At 35.8% G+C, this 26723-nt stretch overlaps 1 protein-coding gene across 5 annotated transcripts in view; it reads left to right on the plus strand.

Annotated features, from left to right (window-relative positions):
- LOC132752024 (spermatogenesis- and oogenesis-specific basic helix-loop-helix-containing protein 2-like) overlaps positions 1-26723 on the plus strand; it is a 119534-nt gene that overhangs the window by 43328 nt on the left and 49483 nt on the right. For all 5 annotated transcript variants that reach the window (XM_060742280.1, XM_060742283.1, XM_060742279.1 and 2 more), the window contains 2 exons: positions 11518-11665; positions 18500-18624. In XM_060742280.1, the coding sequence (XP_060598263.1) occupies positions 11518-11665; positions 18500-18624 (273 nt within the window). The remainder of the gene's footprint in view (positions 1-11517; positions 11666-18499; positions 18625-26723) is intronic.

Genomic DNA, 26723 nt, shown 5'->3' on the forward strand with positions numbered 1-26723 from the left:
CTGGCATATAGTAATTGAACAGTCTGTCCGTCTGTATGTTTGTCTGTTAGCAGTTTTCCTGTCTGGTATGTATCTTTTGAACTGGTTGAATGAAATAGAAACTACTTGGCAGAAATGTTAACCATATTGAGATGGTGTGAGAGCATAGGTTTGACCTACCTCAGGTCAGAGTCACACATTTTATTTGATTCAAAAATTTTGTGTCCATTCTGTATCTTTTGAACTGATAAAAAGAAATTAAAATTTTACTTATACTGAGACCATTGTGCAGAACACAGATTTGGGCTTCCTGCATGAGATCAAAATTCCCCTACCATGAGAAGACACAATTTATTAGCTCGAATTTTTTTGGAAAAGAAAACAACAAAAAAATCTAAAAGAGGTATTGTAACAGTCATGTTGGCGTACCTTGATCATAACTTTTTATGCCCCCCTTTAAAGAAGAGGGGGTATATTGTTTTGCTAATGTCTGTCGGTTTATCTTAAAAACTATTCATCACAAAATCTTCATATTTCACATACTATTTGGTCATAACAAGTAGATGACCCCTATTGATTTTGGGGTCACTAGTTTAAGGGGCCAAGGTCACAGAGGCCTTAAATGTGAGAATGGTTTCCACTTGATGATCTTGAAAACTATCACAGTCTTCATATATTTCACATGCTGATTGGTCATATCTAGTTGATGACCCCTATAGATTTTGGGGTCACTAAGTCAAAGGTCAAGGTCACAGGGGCCTTCAATGTCATTGCTAATGTTGGTTGGTCTATCAGCTTGGCTGTCTGTAGACCACATGGTTTCCACTGATTATCTTGAAAGCTATTTATCACAAAGTCTTCATATTTCACATATTGATTGGTCATAACTATTAGATGTTGGGTCACTAGTTCAAAGGTCAAGGTCACAGGGCCCTTCAATGTCAGAATGGTTTCCGCTCATTATCTTGAAAACTATTTGTCACAAAGTCTTCATACTTTTCTTTTTTTCATAACTGAACACTTCCATGTACCCATTTATGGCAAGTTTCTATAACAAAATAACCAATAATGCGCGTCAAGGGCTAGAAAGGGGGGCATATGTGTCCCTCGACAAACCTTGTATTTCTTGTTTTAATTTTTTTTTTTAAAGTGTTTAAGCCAAAAAAACATTGAATTGAATATCATTGTTGCAAATTTAGCCTTATAGCCAATTTACGTGCAATTATAACACTGGAAACAGCATTGCTGGCACTATACAAATTGGTTTATAATCTCACAACCTTCACCTTTCTGACATTCTGAGACCCAAACAAATTCAACGCCTTCTCTGCTTTGATTTTATATGATAACGTCTTTATTTCTTAATGTATCTACTTAAACTTCATATGTATGTGTCTTATTTTCACTCAAGTCATTTGGGAGAAGGTTCAATACTCTAGCTTGTCTATTTCCAGAATAACCCTCCGTCCGTCTCTCCGTCCGTCTGTCCAGGCAAACATCCAATGGTCTGTGAGCTTCATTCCGTCCATAATTTTAGTTAAAATAAGGAAGAAATCCCATAAACCAACCGGTTTATGTGGTAATTTTTACTGGTTTATGGGGTAAAATGCCACATAAAGATCAAAGAAAAAGCACATAAACCCTAAATGTTGGCACGTCCGTCTGTCAGTCCGTCCACAAAACTGGATCCCGCGATAATGCAAAAAGTACTGGAAATATTTTTATCAAACTTGATATATGGATAGATGGCAGTATGGAGATTATGCACGTCTTTTTCTTTTTTTCCTATGTTGAAAATTCTTTTTGCCAGATAGACTGAAAATATGGCAAATTTTACACATAAACTCACAGAATCCAATGATAACGCAAAAGTACTGAAATTTTTTTTTATGAAACTTGAAATATGGGTAGATGGCAGTCTGGAGATTATGAATGTCTTTTTCTTTTCTTCTAATGTTGAAAAAATTGGTTGCTATGGCAACAAATAGGCTTTAAACATGGCAAATATAAAAATATTTGTGATTAGTCAAAGAGCTGAAAATTTTTATGAAACTTAAAATATGGATAGATGGCAGTATGGAAATTATACACATCTTTTAATCATGACTATAGAGAGTATATTGAGAGCTGTCATACTTAACAAAACGTCGGCATGTTTTCACTATAAGTTCTTTATTTCTTAAAGTATTTATTTCAAACTTCAAATTTAAGTTTCTGGTCATCAACCACATCATATGTGACAAGGTTTACAACTCTAGCACAAAATTTATCAGAATTGCCTCCCTTGAACTTTTTTTTTTTAAGTATTGTTTTAATAACTTCTTTATTTCTTAATGTATCTTCTTCAAACTTTAGAGTATCCTTCAGTCCGTCTGTCTGTCTGTTCATAAAAACTGTTTCCTCTAAACACTTTTAAAGAACTTTTTCAACAAATTTACTTAAAATAGAGAAAAATTGAAACATTAGTGAATGGCCAATGGCCCTTTAGAATGTTGCTGGGGTTCTAACCAGTAGATTGCTTGCAATACTATGATAATTGCTTGTTAGTCCCCTACCGGTTTAACCGGAGGGGACTTTAGGTTTACCCTCCGTCCGTCTGTCCGTCCGTCTGTCTGTCCATCTGTCTGTCAGTCCGTCTGTTCACAAAACTGGATCCCGCGATAACGCAAAAAGTACTGAAAATATTTTTATGAAACTTGATATATGGATAGATGGCAGTATGGAGATTATGCACGTCTTTTTTTATCTTCCTATGATGAAAATTCTGGTTGCTATGGCAACAAATAGTCTGAAAATATGGCAAATTTAAAACATAAACTGGATCCAGTGATAACTTAAAAAGTACTGAAAATGTTTTTATGAAACTTAAAATATGGGTAGATGGCAGTCTGGAGATTATGCACATCTTTTTCTTTTCTTCCTATGTTGAAAATTCTGGTTGCTATGGCAACAAATAGCCTGAATTTGAAGATTTCTGATTATCATTTTTCAGCTTTTTCACTATAAGTTCTTTATTTCTTAAGGTGTTTACTTCAAACTTTAAACATACATGCCATAATTTTTGGACAGCTTTCCGGGACACTTTTCATCGCGGCAATAATGGATGTGTAGGCAGTTGTGGAAAAGGGGGGGGGGGGGGGCGGGGGGGGGTGTCAATCGTATAACGTTATTAATTAGGACGACTTTCTCCTGAATTTTAATGATAAACAGTTAACTTACTAGTTTTATAAGTAGTCTTTTAGGTCGACATAATTATCATTTTATAGTATTTCTTTATTTCATTTATTATTCCCTAAAAGCAAGTAAGTTGTAAGTTATTATTTATTATAACCCGGTGAATGGGCGCAGCCATGTTGTTCACCCCTTATATCTTAAAGTCGTGATAATTACTACATGTCACGTAATGCAATTCTTCCAGTCATAAAAACAAACACAGCAATGTGATTTATTTGACACCTTTAATTTTTTATTTGATAGATATTTACATTGTTTGTAATAATTAGACTTTCGGCAAGTTAGCGATTGATCTAAAAATTAATGATTTTATCGGGGATTAACGATAATTGTTAAGGGCCGTAAACCATTAATTAACCCGACCATTAAACGCTGCCGAATTCAACAGAAAATGTTAATTGCCGATGCATGAAGAAAGCTATAGCCGAGGGGAATCGACAGTCGATAATTGGGGGGCTGTATATTGTAAACTTGTAAGTGTCAACGTTCCTGTGTATTATGTGTACCAGGTCAGAATATGTTTTGCGATCGAGAGGTGAAATGTGCGAGATTTGATTTAAGAAAATTTATGAAAATTTTGCAAAATATCATGGATTTTTTTTCCCGGGATCAAATCGATGCCCGGGACATCTCCGGGACAGACATCCGATTTCCGGGACAATCCAGGGCATCCGGGACGTTATGGCATGTATGCTTTAAATATAAGTTTCTGGTCATCAACCACATCATATGTGACAAGGTTTACAACTCTAGCACAAAAATTATCAGTATGACCTCCCTTGAACTTTGAATTTTTATGAAAAAAAAATGTTGTCTTTTTTTAAATAACTTCTTTACTTCCTAATGTATCTACTTCAAACTTCATATATATGTTTCAACATTTTTGAGAAGGTTAAATACTCTAGTAAGACTATTTCCAGAATTATGTCCCCCTTGAACTTAGATTTTTTTCAAGAAATTGGTATTTTTCACTCCACCTTCTTCATTCCTTATAGGATTTACTTTAAAATCCCACATTGTAATAATATGACAAGGTTGTATAAACATAATTTCCTTACTAGGCAGGGAAACTTAACACATTACTGTGATATAGACAAACTTAGAACTCAAAAGATATAAGTTCATTCATGTCATTCATTTACTGGTAAAATTGAATGGCCAATCATAATGTTGCTGGGGTTCTAACCGGTAGGGGACTTATGGATTGCTTGCAATACCATGATAATTGCTTGTTTCTTCATGGATTTACTTCAAATTTAAAATATACATTCATTATCAACATCTTCATCGTAATAACTATGTGATTAGATTTATAAGACATGGGTTTCCATGAGTATTTTCATCTTGAAAAAATGATTTATTGGCTGGACTATTCGCAGAATAATCGAGCTAATGCAGTCATCCATTTGTCGGCGTCGGCGTCCCTGTGGTTAAGTTTTTGCATGTAAGCTGGTATCTCCATAACTACTGAAGGGAATGGATTGAAACTTCACACACTTGTTCCCTGTGATTATCTAAGATGATTGGCACAAGTCCCATAACTCTGATTTGCTTTTTATGCCCCCACAATGTGGGAGCATATAGCGTTGCACTTGTCCGTCCATCCGTCTGTCCGTTTGTCCATCCACACTCACAGGAGAGTAATTATGTGGCTAGAGGGACAATAGGTAACTGTTCTTTCTCTTTGATGTCATTCATTCCGTAATGCTTTTATGTGACTATTTTCTTTTGTGTGGCTAAAAAGAACAATAGAGAGAACAATAGAGTAGCCACATAATTACTGTCCTGTGAGAACGTCCGTCCGTCTGTCCGTCTGTCCGTCCGTACGTCCCGAAATCTTGTGAACGCAACTCCTCTTAAACCGGATGGCAGATTTTGCTTAAACTTACAGGGATGAACAACCTTAATGTGTAGATGGTAGTAAAAGGAAGGAATTTTCGCTGCAACCAAATTTAACAGAATTATGGCCCTTTGTTGATTTTTTCACTATATATTATGTAGAAATTTTGTGAACGCATTACTCCTCTTAAACCGGATGGCAGATTTTGCTTAAACTTCCGGAGATGAACAACCTTAATGTGCAGATGGTAGTAGAGGAAGGAATTTTTGCTGAGACCAAGTTTAACAGAATTATGGCCCTTTGTTGATTTTTTCACTATATAGTATGTAGAAATTTTGAGAACGCAACTCCTCTTTAACCAGATGGCAGATTTTGCTTAAACTTCCAGGGATGAACAACCTTAATGTGTAGATGGTCGTAAAGAAAGGAATTTTTGCTGCGACCAAGTTTAACAGAATTATGGCCCTTTGTTGATTTTTTCACTATATACTATGTAGAAATTTTGTGAATGCAACTCCTCTTAAACCGGATGGCAGATTTTGCTTAAACTTCCAGGGATTAACAACCTTAATGTGTAGATGGTAGTAAAGGAAGGAATCTTTGCTGCGACCAAATTTAACAGAATTATGGCCCTTTGTTGATTTTTAGTTTTTAACTTGTTGCACATGTAGTCCAAAAAATATTTGACCTAGAGTCAAAAGATTGACAGAACAGTGGCGTGTGGGGGCATCCGTGTCCTATGGACACATTTCTAGTATACATAATTATGCCCCTTTTTCGACTTAGAAATTCTTGGTGAAGTTTTTGCGTGTAAGCTGGTATCTCCATAACTACTGAAGGGAATGGATTGAAACTTCACACACTTGTTCTCTGAGCTTATCTAAGATGATTGGCACAAGTCCCATAACTCTGATTTGCTTTTTTACATAATTATGCCCCTTTTTCGACTTAAGTCTTTGCGTATAAGCTGGTATCTCCATAACTACTGAAGGGAATTGATTGAAACTTCACACACTTGTTTTTTGTGATAATCTAAGATGAATGGCACAAGTCCCATAACTCCAATTTGCTTTTTTGCATAATTATGCCCCTTTTTATGCCACCGCAGCATCTGCGATGCGGTGGCATATAGTGATTCACCTGTGTGTGTTTGTTTGTGTGTGTGTGTGTGTGTGTTATATAGATTATATAGTGAACTTCAAAAATTTTCTTGTGAAAAGCCACTAGTCCAATTTCAACCAAACTTGGCAGGATTGATCCTTGGGTGAAGGGCTTCCAAAGTTGTTCAAAGAATTTCATTCCATGCAGAAATCTGGTTGCCATGGCAACCAAAAGGAATTATAAGAATAAATTTAAAAAATCTTCTTGTAAAGACCCAAAAGGCCTAGAGCTTAGATATTTTGCATAAAGCATTGTCTGGTAGACCCTTACAAAGATTGTTCAAATGATAGCCCTGGGGTCATAATCGGCCCCGCCCCGGGGGGCATTGATTTTTAACTACAGTCAAACGTGTATTAAGCGACCGGGCAAGGGAAACACCCAAAACGGTCGCTTAATGAAATGGTCTCTTAAGACAGTCAGCATGATATAAAAGTCAAAAATTAAAAAATGACATCTTTTTTATTCGGTGGGATTGTTTTTCAACTTAATTTTTATATCTTTGTTGAAAAAAAGTACGCTCCGATAATCTAAATGGATGCAAATGTAAAAAATAACTTTCTGATATTTATTGACAAAACAGTTTCAAGATCCATTACGTACATGTTTGACATTTTTTCCAGAATTTTTTTAACTTCTCCGTTGTTTTTCCTTGTCTCCAACACGAAAACCCTATTAGTGAAGATGTTTTCTGTTGTGCATTTTTTCATTTGAAATATACAAACTACATCTATTTGTTACGATTAATTTAATGGCTGATCAAGTTCAAGGTCAATTCAATGCAGTCTAAATGTCAACAAGCGAAGCGTATACACCATCTCAGTATGGGCGCTTTGTTTATCCGATATTATTGGATAATACACGTCACGCGTATACTAAACTTCATTTGCATACGCTAAAACGGTATGGGAAAGAGAGTTTTTCACACGTTTATTGTTGTGTTTTGATTGTTGACACTTGTGACATAACGAGGTGGCGTTCTCTATAAACACAATTACTTGACAGGTAAAAGTGGTCGTTTAATGAAAAGATTGATGTCAATTAGATGACTTATTAGCGGTCGCTGGTCGCGTTGAGCAAAAGTCGCTTAATGCATTAAAGATATAGAGAGAAAATAATTGGGGGGAATTTAAAGTTGTCGTTTAAGACAAAAGTCACTTAATACACATGGTCGCATGGGCAAGTTAGACTGTATATGAACATATAGTAAAAACTTAAAATACCTTCTGTAAAGACTCAAAAGGCCTAGAGCTTAGATATTTTGCATAAGGCATTGTCTGGTAGACCCTTACCAACATTGTTCAAATGATAGCCCTGGGGTCAAAATCTGCCCTGCCCCGGGGGTCATTGATTTTCACTATAATTTATGTACATATAGTAAAAACTTAAAATACCTTCTTGTAAAGACCCAAAAGGCCTGGAGCTTAGATATTTTGCATAAGGCATTGTCTGGTAGACCCTTATCAAGATTGTTCAAATGATAGCCCTGGGGTCAAAATCGGCCCTGCCCCGGGGGTCATTGATTTTCACTATATGTACATATAGTAAAAACTTAAAATACCTTCTTGTAAACACCCAAAAGGCCTAGAGCTTAGATATTTTGCATAAGGCATTATCTGGTAAACCTCTACCCGGATTGTTTAAATTATAACCCTGGGGTCAAAATTGGCCCCGCCCCAGGGGTCATTGGTTTTCCTTATATGTATATAGTAAAAAAATTCTAGCAATTGACATATGCTAGAGGTTAGATATTTTGTACCCAAAGGTACAACACATTCAACTCGAACTTGACATATGGATATGTCATGAAAAAAATACAGGTCAAGTTTGAATTTGGTCATGGTTCGATGATTTTTGGCAGAGTTATGCCCCTTTTACTTTGAAAACAATATGAAATTTTCAGTTTCTGTTCATTATCTCCCCAAAGGTACAACACATTCAACTCAAACTTGACATATGGATGCGTCATTTAAGGACTGCGCAGGTCATGTTCAAATTTGGTCATGGTTCAATGATTTTTGGCAGAGTTATGCCCCTTTTACTTTGAAAGTAATATGAAATTTTCAGTTTCCGTTTATTATCTCCCCAACGGTACAACACATTCAACTCAAATTTGACATATGGATAGGTTTTTGGAATGGGCAGGCCAAGTTCGAATTTGGTCATGGTTCAATGATTTTTGGCAGAGAAATGCCCCTTTCACTTTGAAAATAATATGAAATTTACAGTTTCTGTTTATTATCTACCCAACAGTGTTACATATTCAACTTAAATTTGACATATGGATATGTCAAAGGAATGGGCAGGTCAAGTTGGAATTTGGTCATGGTTTGATGATTTTTTGGCAGAGTTATGTCCCTTTCACTTTGAAAATAATATAGATACATCTTAGGAATAAGCAGTTTAAGTTTGAATTAAGTCGTGGTTCAATGATTTTAGACAAACTTATCTTTCCTGAATGTTGGAAAAATTTTCAGTTTCAGTACTCATACTTTTAGCCATTATCTTGGCTACAAAATTAATATGCAATATGCTATTTTTAAAAGGTTAAGACTGAATAATTTCAGTGCCTTGAACATTGTATGAAAATGGTTTGTGTTAACATTGAAAAGTTTTAAGGGCTTTAAACTTAAAATGAAAAAGATAATTAATGCACCATCTGAAATTTTGGCTGCATGCGGGGGCATCCGTGGCATGATGACACATTTCTAGTTTGTATATAGTAAAAACTTAAAAAATCTTCTATTAAAAAGCCCAAATAGCTAGAGTTTAGATATTAAGCATGAAACATCTTCTAGTGGGTGTCTACCAAGTTTGTTCAAATAAAAGCCCTGGGGTAAAAATTGGCCGAGCCCCAAGGGGTCACTGTTTTTTCCCTTTATGTATATCTAAGTAAAAACTTAAAAAATCTTCTTTTAGAAAAACCCTAAGAGCTAGAGCTAAGATATTAAGCATGAAATATCTTCTAATGGGTGTCTACCATTTTTGTGTCGCCTCTACAGAGTAGTGGCGACATATAGGGATCACTTCTCCGTCGTCTGTCTGTCCGTCTGTCTGTCTGTCTGTCTGTCCGTCCGTCTGTCACAAAACTTGTCCGGACTACTCCTCATAAACTACTGGTGCAATTTCATCCAAACTTTACAGAAATGATCAGTACCAAGTCTAGTTGTGCATATTGTCAGCATTTTCCGGTTCAATGATTTATGTCAGAGTTATGGCTCTTTAATAATTTTTATTTTTAAAGTTTGTCCGGACTACTTCTCTTATACCACTAATGCAATTTCAATGAAACTTTACAGGATTGATCTGTAGCTCAAGTCCTTGCGCATATTGCAAGGGTTTTCCGGTTGAATGATTTTTGGCCGAGTTATGGCCCTTTTATAAAAAGGTTTCTTTTTCTGTGTGTTGCCATGATACACAAAAGCTTGTCCGGACTACTCCTCATAAACTACAGGTGCAATTTCATCCAAACTTTACAGGAATGATCAGTACCAAGTCTAGTTGTGCATATTGTCAGCATTTTCTGGTTCAATGATTTTTGTTTGAGTTATGGCCCTTTAATAATTTTTATTTTTAAAGTTTGTCCGGACTACTTCTCTTATACCACTAATGCAATTTCAATGAAACTTTACAGGATTGATCTGTAGCTCAAGTCCTTGCGCATATTGCACAGGTTTTCCGGTTGAATGATTTTTGGCTGAGTTATGGCCCTTTGATAAAAAGGTGTTTTTTTTCTGTGTGTTGCCAGATATGCAAAAGCTTGTCCGGACTACTCCTCATAAACTACTGGTGCAATTTTATCCAAACTTTACAGGAATGATCAGTACCAAGTCTAGTTGTGCACTGTATGTCCGTCTGTCACAAAATTTGTCCCAACATGAAATTGGCCATCATGAGGCGACACATGTGATTACTGATCGCTCTTGTGTTCAAATAAGGGCCCTGGGGTCAAAATTGGCCCCGCCCCGGGGATCATTGATTTTCCTTTAATGTATATAGTAAAAACTTAAAAAACCTTCTTTTAAAAAACCCAAAGAGCTAGAGTTTAGATATTAAGCATGAACTTACTTCTAGATAGTGACTACCAAGTTTGTTCAAATAAAAGCCCAGGGGACAAAATTGGCCCGGGGGGGGGGGGGGTCATTGTTTTTCCCTATATGTGTATAGTAAAAACTTAAAAAATCTTCTTACAGCTAGAGCTTAGATATTTATCATTAAACATTTTCAAATTGGTGTCTACCAAGTTTGTTCAAATAAAAGCCCCTGGGTTAACATTGGCCCGACCCTGGGGGCCTATATACAGGTGAGCGATTTCAGGGCCATCATGGCCCTCTTGGTTCAGTTTTCTTTTTTGTGACTATAAATGGTATATTCTTTAGACTTAAGATAATTGTTCTTTGTTATACTCACATTATGTATGACAATGTCCTTAAATCTAGCATCTTTATTTCAAGAGTTATCTCCTCTTTAATAGTTTTAAATTTAATGTTATATTCTCAATCTGGTAACAACCAGGGATGTTTAAAGATTTACTCTCAGAGTGTCTTTCAGTCTGTCTTTCTTTAAAACTGTTTCCTGGGATCACTTTTAAAGAATTTGGAACTTTTTCAAATTTACTTAAAATAGAAACATTAGTTATGTATACAAAGTCATCCTGAGAAAATTGTGTCTTTTGATTATTTGTTGTATAAACATAATTTCCTTATTAGGCAGGGAAACTCAACACATTACTTTAATACAGACAAACTAAGAAGTCAAATAAAGATTATAGTTCAGTCAGTCAGTCACAGTCAGTCACTGTCAGTCAGTCTGTCAGTTCGGACGTACAAACCCAGAGGTACTTGTGTGACTTGGAGAACAATAGGTAACAGTAAATTGGCTTTGATCCTATTCATTCCGTTTTTACTTGTGTGTCTTTTTTTTAAGCCTTGTGTGGCTAAAAATGGCTAAAAAGATCAAAGGAAAAGTCACACAAGTACCATTTCATAAGTATGTCTGTCTGTCTGTCAGTCTGTCTCACAGTCAGTCGCAGTCAGTCACAGTCAAGTCAGTACGTCAGTCAGTCTCATTCAGTCAGTTACAGTCAGTTACAGTCAGACACAATCACTGTCACAGTCAGTCAGACACAATTACAGTCAGTCACAGTCAGTAAGTCACAGTTACTCATATTTTGCCTCTCCTATGTGGTGTTTGCATAATTTTGATCCAGACAATAATACATCAAGTTTTTGAGGTATTCATTAGAAACTGCTTTCTTGTTATTAAGTAAAACATTTTAATATATTGATACCTTAATACTTTGCAAGGGAGAGAATCAAGGATAGTTGTGATCAACTACGTGTTTTGCTGCCATACATTCGTGGAAGAAAGACGGATATGGCCTCTATACTTGAGATGGCTGTGGACTATCTGAAAATTGTCAACTTGTGTATGCCACAGTCTCTACATGATCAGGTATGTTTGTTTATCCCCTTCGGCAAGGCGGGGATGGAATTACAGGAATGGCCTTCGTCTGTCCGTCCCTCCGTCCATCTGTAACTCTTTTGTGTCCACTCAATAACCACTGAAATTTAAAAAAACAGCTTGGTACAAGTGATAAACATTATGGAGCAATGTGCAGAGCGCAATAATTGTGTTAGGTCACACTTAAAGATCAAGTGTTAAAAGTTCAGAGGTTACATTTTTGCCTCAAGCATTATCAAACTTTGTCAGGATGCTTGTCTAGGTAATAGTTTGGATGAGTTCGAACATGGGTCATCTTGGATGAAAAACTAGGTCACAGGACTTAATAAAAACCATTCCAAAATGTTGCATTATGTGTACCTTGAGAGCTTGAGTCATAATCAACCAACTTTACAGTATTGATGATCAACATCAGTGTGAAGCTGACTTCAAACTTGGTATTGTGATTGGTCATGACCAGCAGATGAACCATATTGATTTTGGGGTCAAAGGTCAAGGTCACATTGACCTTGTAGGTAAAAAAGGTTTCCGATCAATAACATAAGAACGCTTAGGCCTAGGAACTTCAAACTTGGTATGGTGATTGGTCATGACCAGCAGATGAAATATATTGATTTTGGGGTCAAGGGGTCAAAGGTCAAGGTCACATTGACCTTGTAGGTAAAAACGATTTCAGATCAATAACTTAACCCTTTCACTGCTATAGGGACGGCTTATGCTGTCCCTGTTATTTTCGGCGTATTTGCCATATGGATGGCTTTAGCCGTTTCTATAATTATAATGATAATAATTATAAATTAATAATAATAAAAATAATAAATATAAAGAAAATTATACCATCGACAATAATTATTATTATACTAACAGATTTGGAAACATATAATTATTATAATACTAATAACAAATAATTATAATTATATTAATTAATAATATACAGTAAACTTCACTTATAGCGAACACGGTTATAGCGAATTTCCGGTTATAAGGAACAATTTAATTTTGCCCTAATTTTGCCCTTCTTTATTTAATATAAAAATATACGGTTACAGCGAACACGTTTATAAGGAATTATCGCTTATAAGGAACTCATTTTTTAGTCCCAATTCAGTTAAAAGTACAGAAAATTACACTTTTATAGCAAACTCCAAAATATCGGCTATCCATAAATATATCCCGCATTTTCAACTTTCTTTTTCATGGGCACGGATTAAAACTCGCCCGAATTTAGCCTCGTTGTACCATCTCTGGAACAATAATTTCACTTAACTGTAATTATTTTTAGGAGGTTTAGTTTCTTTAAACTTAGTAAAGTTCTTGATTGTAGAGGCATGTGTTGTGTCCATTTTGACGTATTTAAAATTTGTCAACAATACCTTTGAAAATGGCTGCTGTGGGCTCATTGGGATGCTTGATTAGCAGAACAAAGTTGACCCCTTGCTACCAATTATCGAACCAAGTTATTTTTAGTGTACGAATAACATGTACAAAGAGGAGATCATTTAGAATTGAAACTATTAGCATTATTTAAATTTCCTACTGTACATAGAACAAAGCAAAAACATTTTCATTCGTTTTCATGTCATGTCACATTCCTGGAGTATTCATCTGGCTTAGATACAGCAGCTTCACAAATCAGAGGCAGCTTTATTAATGGAATCAATTACATATTGAGAACAATTGAAGAAATACATTTAGTGGTGTTTAACTTAATTTATCTTGTTCAATTAAATATTTGATTGAACAAAACGATAAATCAAGAAACTAGGTCAATGTCGACAGTTCATATAACAAATCAAAAATATAGTAAAATTACGCTCATATTTTCGTGAAAGAATAATGAATTCTTACTTTTCTCACTTATTCCACAAATCTACATTAGTTAAGTGGTAAATTTACAAAAATACACAATTTCAAAAATGAATGTAGGCTGCCATTATCTTAAAATTGAACTTTCGTCTACTTTTAGAATGGTCAAAATGAAGCTGTAAATATGGAACTTTGCCAAACAAAGGAAATGTAAGTGCTTGTCACTTTATTAAACTATCTCTTGCTGCACAACATAAATTTGATTTGTCAAATATGGAATGTATCACTTTGGTCGAGAGATGGTAGTGACGTTCGAGAGATGGTATCAAAAGGCTACCGTTTATTATTGTCTTACTTAAATACAGCTATAAAAATTAATTTGCATAGCAGTACGTAATAGTTTTCTATTTAGGATATTTTAAAAATGAGTTCTTGTCACCAAGATAAAACTGTTATTCAATTAATTGTATTATTTCTTTTCTTTAATAGGTTTGCTCGAGTAAAATAATTATGATAATTTAATATCAGTTTTCAACAAAATCACACATTCTTGCTTATCCATTGAAAACTTCAAAGTCAGTTTGTCAAAGCCCAATAACATCACAGTGCTTCAAGCTAAAAAGCCCAAAGCAAATCAAGCAACAATCACAGATCATTCATCTCAATCTGAAAAATCTTTAAGTAAATCCTCTACTACCAAAGCAGTTCCATCATCTTCTTCAAAACAACTTCCTCATCCAGGTCCTTCTGCTTATTATGTCAGCAGTTCAGAGGCTGAAACTGAGTCTGGCTCTGAGGATGAATCTTCAAATTGCTGTGTGTGCCATAAATTTTCACCTCCAGCTCTTAAGCAGTGTACAAGTTTAGTTATTGTGAAGTGGGCTCAATGCGATAAGTGTCATCACTGGACACATTTGTCCTTCTTAACCAAACAGTTCGTTATATGTAAATCTGTTTGCTATAAAAACTCCTGATATAAGGAACTAATTCGTTTTATGCTTATAAGGAACTCTGGATATAAGGAACAGATTTTGAATGTCCCAATGAGTTTGTTATAAGTGGAGTTTACTGTAATAATTTCTTAGAAAACCCTCTGGCAAATAGGTGATCAATAAAACAATAACCCTCTGGCAGCGAAAGGGTTAAGAACGCTTAGGCCTAGGATTTTCAAACTTGGTATGATGATTGGTCATAACCAGCAGATGAACCCTATTTTGGGGTCAAGGGGTCAAAGGTCAAGGTCACATTTACTTGAAGTTAAAAATGGTTTCCACTCTATACCTAAAGGACGCTTAGGCCTAGGAACTTCAAACTTGGTATGATGATTGGTCATGACCAGTAGATGACCCCTATTGATTTTGGGGTCAAAGGTCAAGGTCACATTGACCTTGTAAGTAAAAATGGTTTCAGATAAATAATTAAAGAATGCTTAGGTCTAGGAACTTCAAACTTTATATGATGATTGGCCATGACCAGTAGATGACCCCTATTGATTTTGGGGTCAAAGGTCAAGGTCACATTCACCTTGTAAGTAAAAACGGTTTCCAATCAATAACTAAAGAACACTAAAGCCTAGGAACTTCAAACTTTATTTGAAGATTGGTCATAACCAGTAGATGACCCCTATTGATTTTGGGGTCAAGGGGTCAGTTTCAAATTGACCTTGTACTTTAAAATGGTGTCTGACCAATAACTCATCAGGTCAAGTTGCCTTGGTTGATATTTTTATATTAAACTAAAATTCTTTTGGTATACACATTTGAAGGTCTTATGTTATATAACAACTTGGCTGTCATTAATGAGGCCTACATGATTCATAAAATTTATGCATATTTTATTTGGTAAGATTTGTAATAACTTAAATTGCTGCACACAACCTATAGGGTCACAATGATTATTACCTTGTGACTAGTCATGACCAGTAGATAACCCTTATTAATTTTTTGTTCACTGGGTCAGAAGTCATGCATAATAACCTGATCACATGACTAATTGGCTGCCCATACATGTTTTACAAACATATCTTGATAGTTAATGATTCCTTGTATCAAAAAAAAAGGAAAGGTAGGTTACGTGGATGATGTTATTGTTTTAACAACTGTCTTTTTTCTCCAGAAATAGAGTAATCTGGTATTAGATAGAAAGAATGACCGAGTACTGAAATATCTGTACTTGTTGATAGATATCCTTACATTTTTATGCCCCCATTTTGAAAAAAAGGGGGTATATTGCTTTGCACTTGTCGGTCCCTCGGTCCGTCGGTCCGTCGGTCCGTAGACCAAATGGTTTCCGAGTGATAACTAAAGAACCCTTAGGCCTAGGAACTTCAAACTTGGTATGGTGATTGGTCATGACCAGTAGATGACCCCTATTGATTTTGGGGTCAAGGGGTCAAAGGTCAAGGTCACATTGACCTTGAAAGCAAAAACGGTTTCCGATCAATAACTAAAGAACCTTAAGGCCTAGGAACTTCAAACTTGGTATGGTGATTGGTCATGATCAGTAGATGACCCCTATTGATTTTGGGGTCAAGGGGTCAAAGGTCAAGGTCACATTGACCTTGAAAGCAAAAACGGTTTCCGATCAATAACTAAAGAACCTTAAGGCCTAGGAACTTCAAACTTGGTATGGTGATTGGTCATGACCAGTAGATGACCCCTATTGATTTTGGAGTCAAGGGGTCAAAGGTCAAGGTCACATTGACCTTGAAAGCAAAAACAGTTTCCGATCAATAACTAAAGAACCTTAAGGCCTAGGAACTTCAAACTTGGTATGGTGATTGGTCATGACCAGTAGATGACCCCTATAGATTTTGGGGTCAAGGGGGTCAAAGGTCAAGGTCACATTGACCTTAAAAGCAAAAACGGTTTCCAATCAATAACTAAAGAACCTTAAGGCCTAGGAACTTCAAACTTGGTATGGTGATTGGTCATGATCAGTAGATGACCCCTATTGATTTTGGGGTCAAGGGGTCAAAGGTCAAGGTCACATTGACCTTGAAAGCAAAAACGGTTTCCGATCAATAACTAAAGAACCTTAAGGCCTAGGAACTTCAAACTTGGTATGGTGATTGGTCATGACCAGTAGATGACCCCTATTGATTTTGGGGTCAAGGGGTCAAAGGTCAAGGTCACATTGACCTTGAAAGCAAAAACAGTTTCCGATCAATAACTAAAGAACCTTAAGGCCTAGGAACTTCAAACTTGGTATGGTGATTGGTCATGATCAGTAGATGACCCCTATTGATTTTGGGGTCAAGGGGTCAAAGGTCAAGGTCACATTGACCTTGTAAGCTAAAACGGTTTCTGATCAATAACTAAAGAACCTTAAGGCCTAGGAACTTCAAACTTGGTATGGTGATTGGTCATGATCAGTAGATGACCCCTATTGATTTTGGGGTCAAGGGGTCAAAGGTCAAGGTCACATTGACCTTGTAGGTAAAAACGGTTTCCGATCAATAACTAAAGAACCTTAAGGCCTAGGAACTTCAAACTTGGTATGGTGATTGCTCATGATCAGTAGATGACCCCTATTGATTTTGGGGTCAAAGGTCAAGGTCACATTGACCTTGAAAGCAAAAACGGTTTCCGATCAATAACTAAAGAACCTTAAGGCCTAGGAACTTCAAACTTGGTATGGTGATTGGTCATGATCAGTAGATGACCCGTATAGATTTTGGGGTCAAGGGGTCAAAGGTCAAGGTTACATTGACCTTTTAATTAAAAACGGTTTCTGATCAATAACAAAAGAACCCTTAGGCCTAGGAACTTCAAACTTGGTATGGTGATTGGTTATGACCAATCAGATGACCCCTATTGATTTTGGCGTTAAGGGGTCAAAGGTCAAGGTCACATTGACCTTGTAGGTAAAAACGGTTTCCGATCAATAATGAAAGAACCCTTAGGCCTAGGGACTTCAAACTTGAGATGGTGATTGGTCATGATCAGTAGATGACCCCTATTGATTTTGGGGTCAAGGGGTCAAAGGTCAAGGTCACATTGACCTCTTAGGTAAAAACAGTTTCCGATCAATAACTAAAGAACCCTTAGGCCTAGGAACTTCAAACTTGGTATGGTGATTGGTCATGACCAGCAGATGACCCCTATTGATTTTGGGGTTAAGGGGTTAAAGGTCAAGGTCACATTGACCTTGTAGGTAAAAACGGTTTCCGATCAATTTACTAAAAACGCTTAGGCCTAGGAACTTCAAACTTTGTGTGATGATTGGTCATGACCAGCAGATGACCCCTATTGAGTTTAGGTGAAGGGGTCAAAGGTCAAGGTCACATTGACCTTTTAAGTAAAAACGGTTTCTGATCAATAACTCAAGAACGCTTAGGCCTAGGAACTTCAAACTTGGTATGGTGATTTGTCATGACCAGCAGATTACTCCTATTGATTTTGGGATCAAGGGGTCAAAGGTCAAGGTCACAATGACCTTGTAAGTAAAAACGGTTTCTGATCAATAACTAAAGAACGCTTCGGCCTAGAAACTTCAAACTTGGCATGGTGATTGGTCATGACCAGCAGATGACCCCTATTGATTTTGGGGTCAAAGGTCAAGGTCACATTGATCTTGTATGTTAAAACGGTTTCCGATCAATAATAAGAGAACCCTTAGGCCTAAGAACTTCAAACTTGGCATGGTGATTGGTCATGACCAGCAGATGACCCCTATTGATTTTGGGGTCAAGGGGTCAAAGGTCAAGGTCACATTGACCTTGTAGGTAAAAACGGTTTCTGATCAATTTACTAAAAACGCCTAGGCCTAGGAACTTCAAACTTTGTATGATGATTGGTCGTGACCAGCAGATGACCCCTATTGAGTTTTGGGTCAAGGGGTCAAAGGTCAAGGTCATGACCAGTAGATACTTTATAACCCTTATTAATTGTTTGATCACTGGGTCAGAAGTCATGCATAATAACCTTATCACATGACTAATTGGCTGCTGATAGGGGGCATACATGTTTTACAAACATATCTTGTTTACATAAAATCACATTAATTATTGCTTTATAGATTGTAGACATACTTGGTAAAGATCCAACCCTGGTTCCTAATAAAGAGAGTTCATTTAAAACAAGAAAAGGAACAACGAAATCCTCAGCAAAGTCCTCAGCGTATTTCTCTACAGCTCAACAATGGTATATATTCAGATCATCTTCAGTTTTTAGCTAGACTTTTTCAAAGTTAAGTATATTATGTAGAGCTATGCTGCCACTCAGATTTTTATGCCCCCCCCCCCCTTTTTCGAAGAAGAGGGGTATATTGTTTTGCTAATATCAGTCCGTAGGTCTATCTGTCGGTCTGTCCATCGGTAGACCACAATGGTTTCCGCTGATTATCTTGAAAACTATTTATCACAAAGTCTTCATATTTCACATGCTGATTGGTCATAACAAGTAGATGACCCTATCCATTTTAGGGTTGCTATGTCAAAGGTCAAGTTCACAGGGGCCTTAAATGTCAGAATTGTTTCCTCTCATTATCTTGGTTACTATTGATCACAAAGTCTTTACATATTGATTATTGATTGCTCATAACAATTAGATGACCCCTATTGATTTTTTGTTCACTAGGTGAAAGGTCAAGGTCACAGGGGCCTTAAATATCAGATTGGTTTTAGCTCATTATCTTGGTTACTATTGATCACAAAGTCTTCATATTTTACATATCAATTGGTCATAACTAGTAGATGACCCCTATTGATTTTGGTGTCACAAGGTCAAAGGTCAAGGTCACATGGGCCTTGAATGGTAGTATGATTTCTGCTGATTATCTTGGTTACTATTTATCACAAAGTCTTCATATTTCACAAATTGAGTGGTTTTAACTAGTAAATGACCCCTATTGATTTTGGGGTAGCCAGGTCAAATGTCAAGGTCTTAGGGGCGGGCCATAAATGTTAGAATGCTTTCCGCTCATTATCTTGGTTACTATCTATCACAGTCTTCATATGTCACATATTGAATGGTCATAACCCCTATTGATTTTAGGGTCACTAGGTCAAAGGTCACGGGGGCCTTGAATGGTAGTATGATTCGCTTATTATCTTGAAAACTATTGATCTCAAAGTCTTCATATTTCACATACTGATTGGTCATAACTAGTAAGTGACCACTATTGGTATTGGGTCACTAGGTCAAAGGTCAAGGTCACAGGGTCCTTGAATGGTAGTATAGTTTCCGCTCATTATCTTGAAAACTATTTATCACAATGTCTTCATATTTCTAATATTGATTGGTCATATTAGATAACCCTATAGATTTTCGGTCACTATTTCAAAGGTCATGGTCACAGGGGCCGTAAATGTCAGAATGGTTTCCACTCATTATCTTGAAAACTATCACAAAGTCTTCGTTTTCTTTTTTTTTTCTTCTTTTTTTTATACTGTAAACTTCCATGTACCCATTTACGGAAGTTTCTATAACAAAATTACCAATAATGGGTGAGAGTCAAGGGCTAGAAAGGGCATTTCTTGTTATGCTCCCCGAAAAATTTCGGGGGAGCATATAGTCGTCGGGTCGTCCGTCCGTCTGTCCGTCTGTCTGTACCTGGTTAACCTAGAACGGCAAGTTTGATTTTTCTTAAGTTCTACCTGTACCAATGGCTTCATAATTTACACACTTACTAATCCATACAAAGTATATGATCTGGGCAAGTTACATAACTATGGCTTCCATTTGCACCAAGTTATGGCCCTTTTCAGCACTTAGAAAATGAATAATGGTTAACCTAAACCGGCAAGTTGGAAATATCTTATTTTCTATCTGAACTAATGGCTTAATAATTTTCACACTTACTTATCAATACAATGTACATGATATTGCTAAGTAATATAAATGTCCCATCCATTTTCCCAGTAATTTCCCTTTTTATCACTTTGAAAATAGGGCCTTGTATGGTGAACCTATTCTGCCAAGTTGGATTTATCAAAAATTTCACCTTATTACTTTATTTATTTAATGATATCTTTCATATTTGTAGGTGAATACCTTTAATGGTCCTCTAATTTTTTGTGGCGTTAGGCGTCTCTAGGTCAAGGTCAAGGTAACTTGTGTAAAAAAATAGATCTAAACATTTCTGCTCATACAGCCTTTATTTTTAAGTTAATGTCTTTCATGTTTATAATAGTTATACCAAGGGAGGTCCTCTTCCTTTTCCTTTAGTAAGTGGTCATTTGGGTCAAGGTCACCAATGTCAAAAATAGATTTTTTACACTTTTACAGGTGTTAATATAACCTTATTCTATCGACAGATGTCTTGTATATTTTGTAGGAACATAAAATTGAGGTATTCTCATTTGGATGGAGGTAGGGGTCAGTTGGGTCAAGGTCACCAGTGCTAAAAATAGATTTTTACACTTTTGCCCATACAGCCTTTATATATTGACAGATTTATTTCATATTTGGTAGGAAAATAAGTTGCATGATATTCTTCCTTTGGATGGAGTTAGGGGTCAGTTGGGTCAAGGTCACCAGTGCTAAAAATAGATTTTTTACACTTTTGCCCATACAGCCTTTATTTTAAATATTGTTACTGACAAGAATCTGAGCCGGGGGCATTTGTGTTTAACAAACACGTTCTTGTTAAACAGTTGAATTTTCATAAACTAATAGGCTGTCAAGTCAGACCACTTATTTTTCAAAAGTCAAGGTTGCTGGTGGGGGTATTAATCACCTTCAGTGGTAGCCCTAGTTGTAATATAAGTAGCAAAGTCTTTCGAACAGAAAAACATGCTTATTATTTACCGTCTGAATGACCTTTAAATTTATGAAAATTTGCCTTTGAGGTCTTTGTATTGTTTCTTTTCAAAAGATATGTAAATGGATATATCATTCAGCACAAAGTTATGCTAAAGTGAAATTCTAGGGCATTGCCCCCATATTAGGGGTAGGGAGATATTTAGATTTTCCCTTGTTCATCCGTTCGGTGTATCCATCCTTAGATGTGCAATGATATGTTCCAATGCATTGATAACTGGTTTAGTGGGTGCCGAATCACTTCCGATATCAAATATAAGAATTTCGATTAGATTCACAGAAGAAAATGCGAGTTTTAGTCTATACCGCTTTATTACGTGAAAGATCCACAGTCTTCATATTTGGCATGGAGGTGAGTCACGATTAGTAGATGACCCCTATTGACTTTGAGGTCACCAGGTCAAAGATCAAGGTCACAGGGGCCTTGACTTCAAAAAGCTTGTCTGCCCAATAACTTAAGAATCCGTTGACCCACAGTCTTCATACAGTACGCTCACCGCGGGTTTTGCTTTTTCCGCTATACCACCGCGGACGATTTTTTTTTTATCGCGAACAAACGGGGGGGGGGGGGGGGGGGCGGGGGGTTGGTTCGACCGCGATGAGAAGCCTAATTTCCCCGCGATCCCCGGTGTTTAGTTGTTTCCACCGCGGACAAAATTCTGACGACCATTCTTCATTCATCAATAAAATCAGTCACCCGTTTCTCGCGGGGGAACGCCATGGTCAGTTGGTCAGTATAAATTAACCTCCAAAAATAATAGACGTTTTATCATTTTTTAACGTCATCTTTTTACACAATGACTTGAAAATTGACCACAATCGTCTCCTTAAATGTTATTATACGTTAAATTATTTGAACGGAATTTGAAATAAAAATAATTACAGCTGTACCTGTTTTTGTTGTTGTTTTTAATATTCAATTGTTACAATAATGTACTTAAAACTACATGTTGTCTACAAATACTATTATTCCTATGAACAATAATATCTTAAGATAAAAATAAAAAGAAATAGTTTTAACTTGAACATCGGTGGATGGAAGTTCTTAGAAAATAACTGCCATGTGCTTGTTTGCCTTATATACATGTATATACATGCATACTGTTCATAATAAAATAACAAAAAGTATAACGTCAAGTTTAACAAAATTCTGCAAAAAAATCTATAAGAAAATAAAAAAGAACAAACAAACAAACTACTAAAACAAAAATGAAAATAAACTCCAACAGTTGATACAAACTTCAAAACATATACATTACGCTCACACCTGTAATTAGATAAATCAAGAATATCGTTTAATGTATATTTTGGTGAAATAAACGCTTTCTTTTAATGTCCCAAATAAAATATAAGACTTTATGATCAACATGAAAATAAACAGAAACAGTAAAACGCATCTGACAATTGAAAGAGACGTCCTGGAATATTGCCTGAATAAATTGTTGAGGGTTACGTTTTCAAATAAGAAACAAAAGCTGGCATATAAATTGTTGCAGTATCTTTTTCATAAATGTCATATGCCGAATTTTTCATTATTTGACTTCAAGTTTCTCACTACCATGAAATTGCGACGACAATGATTTATCTTGATGTCGAATACATATTATACATTACCCAACACAATAACAAGAAGAAGAACAAGAAATACACTGCATTTGTACATGTACTTTTATTACAACAAAAAAGAAAACAAACAAACAAATTTTACATATGTACGTATACTGATGTTTAAATACAGTAATTAATTTTTAAAATTTAAGGTTTCCACCGCGTTGACCGGTGTTTGACCGCCGCGTTCCTCCGCAATTTACCACTGCGTTCCGCGGGGGAAACGGTTTCAGTCGCCGATTTATGTCCACGGTGGTAAAAATTTTCTGTCCGCGGGGTCACGGGGCATTATCAGAGCAAATTTTCGTCCACCTCATCCGCGGGGTCACGCGGGTTTTGGAAAAGCCGCGCCGAGCGTACTGTATTTGGCATGGATGTTAGTCACGATTAGTATATGACCCCTATTGATTTTAAGGTCACCAGGTCAAAGGTCATGGTCACAGGGGCCTTGACTTCAAAAAGCTTGTCCGCCAAATAACTTAAAAATATGGGATGTCTATGACCAACAGCCTTCATATTTGGCACGGAGGTTAATCATGATTAGTACATGACCCCTATTGATTTTGAGGTCAAAGGTCAAGGTCACAGGGGCCTTGACTTCAAAAAGCTTGTCCACCCAATAACTTAAGAATCCTATGACTCACAGTCTTCATATTTGGCAAGGTTAGTCATGATTAGTAGATGACCCCTATTGATTTTGAGGTCACCAAGTCAAAGGTCGAGGTCACAGGGGCCTTGACTTCAAAAAGCTTGTCCACCCAATAACTTAAGAATCCTTTGACCCACAGTTTACATATTTGGCATGGAGGTTTATCATCCCCTATTGATTTTGAAGTCACTGGGTCAAAGGTCAAGATCACAGGGGCCTTGACTAAAAAAAGCTCAATTGCTTAAGAAGGCTATGGTCAACAGTCTTCATATTATGTATTGAGGTTGTTTATGACTAGTAGATGACTCCTTTTGATTTTTAGGTGACTGTGTCAAAGGTCAAGGTCAGATGGATTTTACTATAATAAGCTTGTCTGCTCAAATGCTTAAGAATGCCTATCTGCAGTGTATTGATTTTGACATTTTCACATTTGAAGCATGTAAAATACATAACTTTGCAATGCACTGGCTTAGTAACCTCAGATTTTGCAGGGAGGTTGTCCTTGGGCTCTAAATGGTCACTGTTGATTCTGACAAACTGGTAGGCAGTGGTCTTCACGCATGACAGTGGCAGTTCTAGTTTTAGTTTGAGAAAGTCAAATTTGTAGGATTACTAGTCACATTATTGTTTGTTTGATTTTAATTGTTTTCTAAATAATTTGAAATAAACGACTTTTTATTTACATGAACACTACTAATAATAACAAGTTAGGGATCAAATAAGTTTTGACAACTAAAGAAATGCAAAAAACAAATGTTTAGGGCCACTAACTTTTACAGAAAATAAGCAGAATTGTCAAATAAAGACAAAAAGACAAAAAAGTAATCACACATGAATCAGATCGAAAAAAATTGAATTGGGATGTCTAAAATCGAAATCCAATTGAATCGAACTTTTGGTGTATTGTTGCAGCCCTATCCATCCGTTCTCATGTTGTGTCGCATGTAACTCTTTAAAGACATTTTCTACAGTTTTATGAAAATTAAATCCTTTCATAGAATTTTCTAAATTTTTTGTATGATAAGTAAAATTTAATGGCGAATTCAAAAATAAAAAGAAAAATATATGTTGACGTGTTGGATTTCTTGTAAAATGGCAGTTTCCATGGTAACCGTATATCTCAAAACTGTCAAAATAGCCAAACTGTGTTATAACAAATAGAAAATGTATAAGATAGCTTAATACACACAACAAGCATTGATTTATGCAAAGATAACCTTATCCAATGATTCTGTATGAAACAAATGATAATCTGAACATATTTCTTTAAAAAATGAGTTTTCCATGTTCCTTAACCGAACAAAAAATGAGAAAAATAAACATGAATTCTGTGAATAATTAAAGATATTGAAAAATTTCTTTCATAGGATTTTCTAATTTTTTTGTATGTTGTGTAAAATTTAATGACGAATTCAAAAATGAAAAGAAAAATATATGTTGGCGTGTTGGATTTTTTGAAAAATGGCAGTTTCCATGGTAACCGTATATCTAAAAATTGTCAAAATAGCCAAATTGTGTTAAAAAATGTATAAGACAGCTTATTACACAAACAATAAACATAATTTTATACAAAGCTTGCTTTATTTTAGTGTTCTGAATAACACAAACGATAATTGGAACATATTTCTTTTTAAAAAAATGAGTTTTTCATGCTTTTTAACTAAACAGAAAATGAGAAAAATAAACATGAATTCTGTAAAAAATTAAAGCTATTAAGAAATTTCTTTCATAGAATTTTCTACATTATTGATATATCAAGTAACATTAAATGGTAGATTCAAAAATAAAAATATATGTTGACGTGTTAGTTTTTTCTAAACGAGCAGTTTCCATGGTTACCGCATATGCCAACGGTCAAAATTACCAAGCTTTCTTAAGAAATATCAGTGATATACTAAAAGTATAATATAGTATGTCGAATATACAAAAAAAGCATATTGTAATAAAAATTTCTTTTTTATGCCCCCGCCATATAATGGCAGGGGCATATAGTGTTACCCTGTTCCGTCATTCCGTCATTCCGTCATTCCGTCCTTCCGTCATCATCAGTTTCCGTTCATTATCTTAATAACCCTTGCACATATTGAACTCAAATTTGACATATGGATATGTCATGAGAAAATACAGGTCAAGTTCGAAATTGGTCATGGTTCGATGATTTTTGGCAGAGTTATGCCCCTTTTACATTGAAAATAATATGAAATTTTCAGTTTCCGTTCATTATCTCCCAAACAGTTCAAAACATTCAATTCAAAATTGACATATGAAAATGTCATGAGAAAATACAGGTCAAGTTCGAAATTGGTCATGGTTTGATGATTTTTGGCAGAGTTATGCCCCTTTTACTTTGAAAATAATATGAAATTTTCAGTTTCCGTTCATTATCTCCCCAACGGTACAACACATTCAACTCAAACTTGACATATTGATATGTCATGAGAAAATACAGGTCAAGTTCAAAATTTGGTCATGGTTCGATGATTTTTGGCAGAGTTATGCCCCTTTTACTTTGAAAATAATATGAAATTTTCAGTTTCCATTCATTAACTCTCCCAATGGTACAACACATTCAACTCAAACTTGACATATGGATATGTCAAAGGAATGCGCAGGTCAAGTTCAAATTTGGTCATGGTTCAATGATTTTTGGCAGAGTTATGCCCCTTTCACTTTGAAAATAATATGAAATTTTCAGTTTCCGTTCATTATCTCCCCAATCGTACAACACATTTAGCTCAAACTTGACATATCGATACGTCAAAGGAATGCGCAGGCCAAGTTCAAATTTGGTCATGGTTCGATGATTTTTGGCAGAGTTATGCCCCTTTTACTTTGAAAATAATATGAAATTTTCAGTTTCTGTTTATTATCTCCCCAACAGTATTAAACATTCAACTCAAATTTGACACATTGATACGTCAAAGGAATGCGCAGGTCAATTTCAAATTTGGTCATGGTTCGATGAGTTTTGGCAGAGTTATGCCCCTTTCACTTTAAAAATAATATGAAATTTTCAGTTACCGTTTATTATCTCCCCAACAATATTACACATTCAACTCAAATTTGACATATGGATATGTTTTTGGAATGCGCAGACCAAGTTCGAATCTGGTCATGGTTCAATGATTTTTGGCAGAGTAATGCCCCTTTGACTTTGAAAATGATATGAAATTTACAGTTTCTGTTCATTATCAACCCAACAGTGTTACATATTTAACTCAAA

The sequence above is a fragment of the Ruditapes philippinarum genome, unplaced genomic scaffold (assembly GCF_026571515.1).
Source record: "Ruditapes philippinarum isolate M1 unplaced genomic scaffold, ASM2657151v2 ctg1786_1_1_1_1, whole genome shotgun sequence".
Lineage (NCBI taxonomy): Eukaryota > Metazoa > Mollusca > Bivalvia > Venerida > Veneridae > Ruditapes > Ruditapes philippinarum.